Source organism: Zea mays, chromosome 9 (genome assembly GCF_902167145.1).
Source record: "Zea mays cultivar B73 chromosome 9, Zm-B73-REFERENCE-NAM-5.0, whole genome shotgun sequence".
NCBI lineage: Eukaryota > Viridiplantae > Streptophyta > Magnoliopsida > Poales > Poaceae > Zea > Zea mays.
In genome coordinates this window covers 17,230,939-17,241,530 of record NC_050104.1, presented here as the reverse complement: position 1 = coordinate 17,241,530, position 10,592 = coordinate 17,230,939, and the positions used below count along the sequence as shown (strand labels likewise).

Here is a 10,592-nt window from a genome sequence, read left to right as displayed (position 1 = left end):
ACAGAGCCTATCCCCTCCACTGAGGGTGAAATGGACCAACTCCTAGAGTTTTCATCTGACGACCACACTCTTCATATGAAGTTGCTTTGCCTTGATGCACCCACTGTGATCATGTCATCCTCCAGTTCCCGTCGGAACTGCCACCATCGGGTTTTGAGGCCAAACCCAGTCGAAAACCCATCGCCCGTAGCGTTGGGTGGTTTTGAGGCTCAACTACCAAACCATGGTGAGTATCGCACCGCATGCGCGTCAACCACGTCTTGGACACGTGTCCCGCCAATCCTCGATCGCGTTGGCAAAACGGCCCGCTCTACCACGTCCTCATGCGAGTGCGTGTCCCAGGTGTCATCTACCACGACTAATCACCCCGATGACTCTAGTCCCTCGCTCAAGTCCTAGTGCTCGTCCTTCACCGCTCCTGATCCATCAGCACGATCTCGCATGACCTTCACCTTCGTCGTTGACCACCGTACCCGTGCTCCACACCTGCACACCACAAGCCGACCGACATGGTTGCACAACACATAATCTCACGCCTCATTCAGTCCACGACACGACACGCTACCCATTGACAATCACTCATCATCAATCTGAACCACAAGAGACAATTCAACCTTATGTTCACAGAAAGAGACATGTCCTAAATGGACTCCTCAATGGTGACGTAAGTTTTTTTTGGAGCTGGACCTTGGGAAACAAATCGCTCGTGTCTTTGTGTTGAGTTTGATTTGTGATATGTTTCTTCCTCTTCCTCTCTCTAAGTTCTCTTGCTTGTGCTTGATTCTAAATCAATTGTGTTGCTCCCAAAGTAATTCCACAATCATAAGAGCAACACTAGCAAAAAGAACTACCCTCCCTCACTTCAATTGAATTGCTTCTTGTTCTAACGTCTAACCTGGGTTTGAATTTTGTATGTAGTGACAAATTTCAGTTTCACATATTCACCCCTCTATGTACTTTTAGAGGTGTCATTTCATGTTTTGATGAGGAGTACAATCGTCGTCCTACTATATATTGATGATCTTAGGCATCTTTTAGCTAAGGAGGATAGGAGATTTTTTGGTATGATAGGGAGCATAGATTGTGTGCATTGAAGGTGGATGAACTGTCACATTGAATGAAAAGGGAAGTTTACTAGGGGCGATATTAGATCCTCAACTATCATGATCCAGGCAGTTGTGTCCTTGACTTGTGGATTTAACATGTTTTTTATAGCAGGGTCAAACAATGACGTCATATTCTCAATCAATTGTCATTGTTCACTAACATGCTCAAAAGACAAGCGTCAAATATGAACTTCAGAATCAATAGACATAAGTACAACCAAGGTACCTAGTTGATGACAATTGACAACTACCTGTTTGTGAAGACCATTCACTTACCCTAGACTTTAAAGCAGCGGATGTTTGCTGCATGCCAGGAGGAGGATGCACGAAAGGATGCAGAGAGATCATTTGGGGTTCTCAAGTCACAGTTCCATATTCTCGCCACCAATTATTCGGTGTGATCATACATGCGTATATCATTTTGTATAATATAATCATTGAGGATGAGCATGAAGAAACATACAATGTGAACGATTATGAGGTAGTTAGGTCATCCATCGTTGCACCAACCATCACTTCCAAAGCACCCACGAGCTTTGCAGTCATCCTTCAAGATGAGACCATAATCTATGCTATGCTAGCTAGTATAGTATATGATCAACTCCAAAATGATTTAATGGATCATATGTAGAATCTGCACCATAGCAATTAGATTTTATTTATAAACCACTTTTTTATTTTTTTAACTTATGTAACTTTTATAAACTCTGTAAATTTTATTTGCTTAATAATGTAACCAGATGTTTTTAATTTCAAAAAATATTGTGTTTTGTGTTAACTAAAAGTCAAAAGTTGATATGATGCTGATGTGACTATATGCTGATGGTAAAGACTATGCACTAGAGCGTTGTGGCAGATAAAGTCTAGAATTGATAGATAATACAAACCTGATAGGTTGATATGGCACGACATAGCGATTGAAGCGCTGGCTCTCGATCAAAACGCGTGCTGTTCTTGTTTTACACGTACAATCTATCGGACAGAGGCGGGATTCCAGTCATGTGCGCTGCAATTAAGAAACTATCCCCAAGGACCTTCCGTGCATTCAGCAGGGGGCGTAATTTTGACTCCTCGTCGTGCTAAAGAAATGCCGGCCTCTCTTGTTAGATTAGATCCAGTCAAATGCACAGTTTTATTTCCTCCATGCATGCATCGAATTGCCTCGTCTCTCTGCTTCTCTACTTGTGTTGCTAGTTGCAATAGTTTTATTTCCTCCATGCCATCGATCGAATTGTCATTTCCCACTGGAGAGTTAATTAGCTGAGACGTCAATGTCGTCAGAACTCACATCTTCTCAACTCAAAACAATACAGCACGGGTTTTTCAGTCCGCTACGAACAGCCATATGTGAAATGGAGGAAGCAGCAACAGAAGCATAGCGCGTGTTTGGCCAAGTCGCGTTCAGAGACGACGACGAGCTCATCACATCACGTTGCTTGGCCAAGTCGCTCAGGGATGGCGAATTCGTCACCAGAAATCTACCGATTCAACTCAAATGTGTGTATATATATATAGTATAGAGGCATAGATAGATGTGCGCACATGCACGGAACACAGAAACGTGTACGCCGATCGAGCAAATCTCTGCCAAAAGTCAAGATGCTGCTCTTCTTCCTCAGCCTTGCTCTTCCGCTGCAGCCTATGGTCGTCCGAGCTGCTCCGTCCTCGTCCTCGTCCTCGCCCCGCCATGACTGCCCGAGCAAGTGTGGCGACGTGAGCATCGAGTACCCGTTCGGGATCGGCCCTGGCTGCGCGATGGAGAAGGGGTTTGAGCTTCACTGCAACGAGTCTCAGTCTCAGGACGGCCGCCGAAGCAGCACCGCGTACTTCTCTGACGGCGACCTGCCGGTACTGGCCGACATACTGCTGCTCCATGGCCAGGTCCGGGTGATGAGCTCCGTCGCCTCCATGTGCCCCAACAACCGCTCGACCACGTACCTCCTGAACCTCTCCGGCACGCCGTTCACGTTGGCGGAGAAGGAGAACATGTTCACCGTCATCGGAGTCGACGCGATCGGCCTCATGGCTGGTTCAAGGCAATCTGCCATCGTAAAGTCCTCTACTCCTCTCCCAGATTATTTATTTTTTAATATGATAATGGTGTCGGTGACTCAAGTGTATTCTTCTCTCCTGCCCATACAATGCAGTACGTGATCGGGTGTCTGACGCAGAGCGCTGCTCCTGAAACCCTCACGCCGGCAGCGCAGGACGGGTGCACCGGCGTTGGCTGCTGCCAGGTTGCGCTCAGCAGCAAGCTGTCCTACCACGACATCTCCGTGAAGGAGGGCGACACGTCGGACGACAAGAACAGTACGACAAGCGCCACTATTGACGATGACGACGACACACGACAGCGCTGCAGATACGCCATGGTGGTGGAGGCTGGCAGGTTCAAGTTCCACGCGGCGTACCTGAACTCGACGACCTTCTGGGACGAGCGCGACGGCCATGTCCCGACTATCCTGAACTGGGCCGTGGGCAACACAACCTGCGACGTCGCCAGGCAGGATGCGGCCTCCTACGCCTGCCGTAGCAGCGACAGCGTGTGCGTTGGTTCGGCCACTGGTCTTGGGTACCTTTGCAACTGCTCTCAAGGCTACAGGGGCAATCCTTACCTTGTTGATGGATGCCAAGGTCCGTCAAACGTACACCCAGAGAAGCTGTCATTCTGTGTTTTTGGACTGCCGGTTTCTGAGATCGTGTTCTTACCGTGTGGTCATTTTGCAGACATCGATGAGTGTGGCCGTACTCCATCTCCATGCCCAGCTGGGCCTTGCATCAACACGCGAGGTGGTTTCTACTGCAGGCGTCGCGGCTTGTCACAGTCTGCCACGGCGATGCTATCTATTGGTAAATAATCACAATTACATACAGTGGCCTCTTTTTGTTTTACCTTCTCGTGTAGACTGTTAAACTGTACCAGTAAAGTTAACATGTGGAGAGAAAAAAAATATATATATTCAGGCATAAGCGTCGGTGTGGTCATAGTGGCCATAGCCGTCACCTGCTCGTATTTGATCCGCGAGAGGAAGAAGCTGGCCGACATCAAGCAGAGATACTTCCGTCAGCACGGGGGCCTGCTGCTTCTGGAGCAGATAGGCAGCAGCGCGGGCGCGGGGCAAGCGTTCACAATCTTCACGGAGGCGGAGCTCATGGAGGCGACGGGCCGATTCGGCGACGAGAACGTTCTCGGGCGTGGCGGCCATGGGACCGTGTACCGAGGCGCGCTCAAGGACGGCACTGTGGTGGCGATCAAGCGGTGCGTATCGACGACGACGGACGAGCGGCGCAGGCCGGAAGGAGTTCGGCAGGGAGATGCTCATCCTGTCCCAGGTCAACCACAAGAACATCGTCAAGCTCCTGGGGTGCTGCCTCGAGGTGGAGGTGCCCATGCTGGTCTACGAGTTCGTTCCCAACGGCACGCTGTTCCATTTCATCCACGGTGGCCGCTGCGACGCCCCGCTCTCCACTCGGCTGAAGATCGCCCACCAGTCCGCGCTGGCGTTGGACTACCTGCACTCGTGCGCGTCGCCGCCGATCCTCCACGGCGACGTCAAGTCCTCCAACATACTCCTCGACGACCGGTACGCCGCGAAGGTGTCGGACTTCGGGGCCTCGGTGGTGGCGCCGGCCGACGAAGCCCAGTTCGTGACTCTGGTGCAGGGGACCTGCGGCTACCTGGACCCCGAGTACATGCAGACGTGCCAGCTCACGGACAAGAGCGACGTGTACAGCTTCGGCGTCGTGCTCCTGGAGCTGGTCACCGGCAGGACGGCGCTCAACCTCGACGGGCCCGAGAGCGAGAGGAGCCTCTCCGTGAGCTTCCTGTGCGCGCTCAAGGAGGGGAGGCTCATGGACGTGGTAGACGACCGCGTCAAGGGCGAGGACAACGTCGTTGGGGTGCTGGAGGAAGTCGCGGACCTCGCGAGGCAGTGCCTGGAGATGGCTGGAGAGAACCGGCCGGCGATGAGGGACGCCGCTGAGAGGCTCGGCAGGCTGAGTAAATTAGTGAGCCGGCACCCGTGGGTGCAGCGGGACCCCGACGAGATGGAGATGGAGAGCTTGTTGCTCGCTGCCAGAGAGCCGTCGGTGGCCGGCGTGGAGACGGTGAGCACTGCGTTTTTGACCATGGAGAGGAGCGTTGGCCGCGGCCTGCTGGAGTTTGGTCGTTAGAGAGACGCCAAGTGGCTTTGCTGATCGTACGTCTAGCATATCACACCATTCGTAAGGAACCTCTTTTTTTTAAAAAAAAAAGGAGAGAGAATCCCAAAGATAGAACAGAAAACAAAAGCAATCAGCATTGAAGTTGTGCTCTCATCAGATGGATTGGCTATATCATAAAGAATTAACATTTAGCCGTTGCAGGCGTCAATTATGAGCTTGCGTCAGTATTTTTACTAGTCGTTAGGTCGACCTGAAAAAGATGATGAAACTCAGCAGGTACCACAAAATCCAGAAGCTGGATACATCCGGTATATCTCACGGTTTTTCTTCAAACGTTGATAAGCAATACAACAAAGTTTTTACTGTTAACCACAAATTAAGAAATTACGAAAGCTGGTGACCCACGGGGGTTGCATTCTCCTGCCGAGCAGTTAGAGCAGTACCAATACCCAACATCTTGACAGGACTTCAGTTCTGAATTGGCTGCTGTGGCTGCTGCTGAGCTGGAGGGCCATCAGGCGGCTGCTGCTGCCCTCCACCTGCATGCGGTGGTTGCCGAGATGAACTAGCCTGTACCTGTGCTGGTTGAGCTAGCATCGGCTGGTAAGGCGGATATTGCGGTGGGTAGGGCATGCGCGGTGGAGGCATGTAGCCACCGTATGGTGGTGGGGGTGGATAGTATGGTGGATACTGACCATGGTAGTATGGCGGTGGTGCAGGATAGCCGCCCCCTTGTGCTGGGTTGCTTGATGCCTGAGCTTGCCCGGCTTGCTGCGGCCCTGGTTTGCCTTCACTGTCATGTGGTTTTACTATAGCACCCATCCTCTGTGGATCCATGGATGGATACACAGTCCGCTCCGTTGCTGGTGGTGCTGGAATGTTGAAGTAGTACGATGCTGGTGCAGCCTGTTGCTGTTGGCCCTCCATCCCGGGGGGCTGAGGCTGGTCACCGCTCTGCTGCTGAGATATGACAGCCCTAGGGAGCAGCCCTCCGTGGGAAACCTGCCCCAGCCTCCCAGACTCATCCTCCTCAGGCTTTGGGGCCTGAGGCTTGCCCCACATCAGCTTCAGGCGCACGCCCTTGATGACTAGCTTATTAGCAAGCTCTTCTGCAGCCTTCTCTGCGCCTTCTCTTGTAGTATACGTCACAAATGCGATTGCACGTTGAAGTACCATCCTTATGGACTCGATCTCACCATGGGCATAAAACTGATCCCTCAAATCCTGCTCGGTTATTCTGCTATCGAGTCCGCCAATGTAGAGGGTCCTTATAGTCTCATCATCTGGTGGTGTCAGGGATGGCATCTCACCTGCCTTGCTCAAAAGTTTCAGTGCAACTGGATCATTAACTCTGCACGGAGAAAGAGATAGTCAGAAACCAAGGCAGAGAAAAGAATAGCATGGAAAATTTAGTGAAATGAATAAATACATTCACCTAAAGGTTTTAATAATGAATAATTTAGTTCAACTCACTAACTTGACCTAAAAAGCTTCAATGCATTGTTATTGAAATGTCGCTTAAACGTCGTTTAAGCGTCGTTTAAACGACAAAACGTGATTTAGGGTTGAAACGTCTGGGTGTTTTGACAAAATGGTGTAGAACGTCCGTTAAACGTGTTTAAACGTCGCTTAAGCGTCCTCGGCGCGTTTTAAGGCGTTTTACATGTGCTTAGGACGTTCTACTCGTTCATGGGCCTTTCCTGGGCCAAAAAAATGGAAAACCCTATGTCATCCAGGCGGTCAACGCCAGCATCCAGCTCCTACGTGCAAGCGCCAGCCGCCCTCCTCTCCAGCGCGTGGATGCGCAGCTGGCCGCCGCCCTCATCTACACCAGCGTCGCCGCCCGACCCCCTCCAGCGGACCAGCATCGCCGTCGGTCGGCTTCCCGCGGACCAGCACCGCCACCCTGACTCCCTCTCCTCCAGCGTCGCCACCCACAACTCCCTCCACCATCCTCTAACAGCCAGTGCCCCACCACTCCTCTCCTCTGCCCCCCTCCCTCCACCATCCTCCAGCAGCCAGCGTCCATCCCAGGTTTAGGTTTCCAGCAGCCAGCGCCCAGCGCCCCAGCCCAGGTTCAGGTTTTCAGTGACAGTGAAGCACCCAAGTTCAAATTCAGACAGTGAGCTGCTCTATTTAGGCTCTATTTTGATTTTTCTCACATTCAATGATCATTGATACAAGTTGTAACTTGTGTGGTTGAAATTATGTTGTTGAACTTGATCTGTTTCCTTTTATGCTATTTGGTTTGTGAACTCAAGTACTCAACTTATGTATGAACTTATTATATATTGGAAGTTCTATGCCAAGTTTGAAAAGACGTTTCAACGTCCGTTTCAACGTTCGTTTCAACGTTTAAATGTTAAAAAAGTGGTTCATAACGTTTTAACGTTTTACCGCTTTAGTAACCATGCTTCAATGTTTGGCATATCTAGAGCGCAATTTTGGCTGGGTAAAGGTTTCCAAGATACAGCAATGAGTTCAACATTTCAACCAGGTTAGGATAGTTTCATGACCAAACAGCATCTGGAGGCATCTTTTCTCTGTACAGTTAAGCCTTTTTTATCTAAAAAGCATCCATACATGAAAGCAATATAATTTCTACCCAGGTGTGGGTCAACTGTACAGATGCTAATACCAATTGCCAGTAACTCGATACTTAATTTCGGTCTTACCACCTAAATTTTTTTCACCAACGGCATAGCCTTTTTAGTCCCAAACCAGTCCAAAAAAAACAATGACAAGAAACAAAATAGAAGATAATATGGATTTTCAAATACGTTGTCTAAAATCCAACCCATAAAGGAAAATCACTGCTCAATAGGTTTTTGCTATATGCTCCAGAAACAACTAGATGGACTACATGAACACAGGAACAGCAACATTGTGTTGTACTGATGGGAAGCAAAAGAGTTGAATGGAAAGTATAAAATCCTAAACACCACTATGTTGATAAGCAGAATCAAAAACAGAAAGCTATCTGATTCATTATTTCATATGATGAAATTACGGAAACCGGTTTGGTTTTAAATTGCACATGCTAATAAAAAATAGTGATTGCTCAAACGAAGCCTACACAATACATGCAGAGAACCACAAAAAAACACATAACTAAAAATTATAAGTGCATAAGCACAGGAACATACCCATAGTAGCGATCTTTAATGTTCTGCTGAGATAACTCCCCAGTTTCAGGCATCTCATGACGATAAGGGCACTCAGCTCCTCTTGTACATTCACCTCGCACAAAGAAACTGCAAACATGAGCTCTGTTCCTCTTGTAATATGGTGCTGTCCTTTGAAGCTTCAGAATGGTATCATTTGGGCGAGCCTTCCCATAGGATGAATCATAGTCTATGCCAGCTCTGGCCTACATTTATGAACATAAACTCTCATTAGGAACAACTATTCTTAGGTCAAATCAAATGGAACAAACAAAAATAAGTCCATATAAGCAGAGAATAAGTGCAATTCATTTTAACCATAGCAGATCAAGATAAATTATATCTAAAAAGAAGGCATCTTTTTGTTGCTGTCATACTTCAAATGTATCCAACACTATGATACAGTTTACAGTGACATCATAAAAACAGTATTATAATATACTGCCTCCATATTTATTATTTGATGTTTTGTAGTTCAGTTTTGTATTGTTTGGCGTCAAATATAAAAAGATGGAGGTAGTACGTGATATCTTCATTTCAGATTTCAAATGAACAAACAACCTGAAGAATACAATTTGTCTTAGATTTTGGGTAATAGGAAAGAAATTAACATCAGCATCAAGATTTAATATTGGAAGAGAAACATACCCTCCTATCATGCTCTTCTGCAAAATATTCGCGATTGACATCACTCCTTGGAATTGCATCATTGGAATTGATAGAGAGTGCTGTATCTCGGACCTGAACAGGCAGACCATATTCAAGATCCAGCAGGCAGACCTGGCAGACATTCTTTAGCTTGCAACATGTCTGGCAGATCTCAGTCTTCTTGTACCTTGCATCTCGCCCAGGACGCCACCGGAATACAGTAAAAGGACGTGCACAAATTTTGCATTCTTTGTCATATTCAGCTCTTAACTGCAAAGAAAAACAAGAGTCAGTGAATCATATTTACATGAAATACTGAAGCAAATGCAAAATAAGGAGCAACTAAATGGAAAGTTATTCCCATTCATGTATTACACAACACCTATCTGGTACTACATGATGTGTATTGCATATGGCAAAACCAATTGGTTAGCTAGTTTAATTTGTTAGCATTCTAGAAACTAATTTACCCTGGTTATAACTGGCTTAAATCTATCACTCATCTTGCTAATCACACTATGCGCATGGCGAAACCACCTTACTGCACTACTGCTCTTGCAGAATCATCAACAGTGGCTACTTGGGGTGAAATTAATGGAAACCAGGGCTGTTCAGTTCTGAGGCAGAGATTGCCTTTCCTAGCTAGCAAGGGTCTGCCCTACCTCGTGGTTGGAAACAGCCGAATCAGCTCTCCAATGGTAGCATGATATTTTCTTGGCAGCACAAGCCCCAAGAAAAACAAGCCTCCCAAATCAAACAGCTACCTCTTTCCATTTCCTGGCTAAGCAAGGTATGATGAGGAGAAGCAAGCGAACCAAACGGTTTCCAAACCACTACCAGTAATTTAGCATTTTGCAGAGCACAATCCCGAAGCAAGCATCACTGCATCAGACTTCCTCAAAGATCCAATCCCAAGTTTAATAACACATCTATAAGAGACAATTTCACAAAGAAGGCAATATGCCAAAAAAAAAAAACGTGCACAGAATTCGACGCAGCGAAACCTAGACCTAGTTCCCGTCGAGCATAAGAAATCACAGACGAAACCAAATCAAGCGGACCACCGGCCACAAATCGGATAACGACGCCAAAGAGAAGCACACAAATCATTCAGGTAGGGCTAGGGTTTGATGTGTTACCATCCGGACGTAGGGGTTGTCGCCGAGGCATGACTCGCAGATGATGGGGAAGTCCGACCGCTCCCACCCGTCCGCCTGCGCGTCCCGCAGCAGCCGGTGCGCCATCCCCCTCCTCTCCGCCGCCGCCGAGAAGCCGGATGGAACGAAGCCAAGGGGCTGCGGGCAGGCGAGACGAGACGAGACGAGACGTCGAGACCCGAGTGCCGACTCCCGAGTCCGGAGTCCCGACCGATCGTTGACCGAATACCTCGCCCTCGCCTCTAGCTCAAAGTGGTCTCTTATTGGGCCGCACTTTAAAGCACATCTACTACTGCGTGGGTCAGACTGTGCTCCAGGCTTTACGTAAGCGTTTACGTGGGCCTAGGTTTACG

At 48.3% G+C, this 10,592-nt stretch overlaps 1 protein-coding gene and 1 pseudogene across 2 annotated transcripts; one reads left to right on the top strand and one right to left on the bottom strand.

The window, feature by feature from the left end:
- The first annotated feature begins 2,601 nt into the window (after positions 1-2,601).
- On the top strand, positions 2,602-5,461 carry LOC103639752 (wall-associated receptor kinase 5-like; annotated as a pseudogene).
- A 17-nt stretch (positions 5,462-5,478) lies between these two features.
- LOC100285059 (uncharacterized) lies at positions 5,479-10,485 on the bottom strand. 2 transcript variants are annotated; one of them, XM_035962286.1, is made up of 5 exons: positions 10,222-10,485; positions 9,083-9,352; positions 8,417-8,640; positions 5,966-6,621; positions 5,479-5,809 (listed from the first exon to the last, which is right to left on the bottom strand). In XM_035962286.1, exons 1-5 carry the CDS (start codon positions 10,324-10,326, stop codon positions 5,739-5,741), a joined length of 1,326 nt encoding a protein of 441 aa, XP_035818179.1. In that variant the 5' UTR covers positions 10,327-10,485; the 3' UTR covers positions 5,479-5,738. The 2 variants fall into 2 exon arrangements, with proteins under 2 accessions (XP_035818179.1, NP_001359093.1); NM_001372164.1 differs by having other exon boundaries at positions 5,548-6,621; positions 10,222-10,443.
- Between the last annotated feature and the right edge of the window lie 107 nt (positions 10,486-10,592).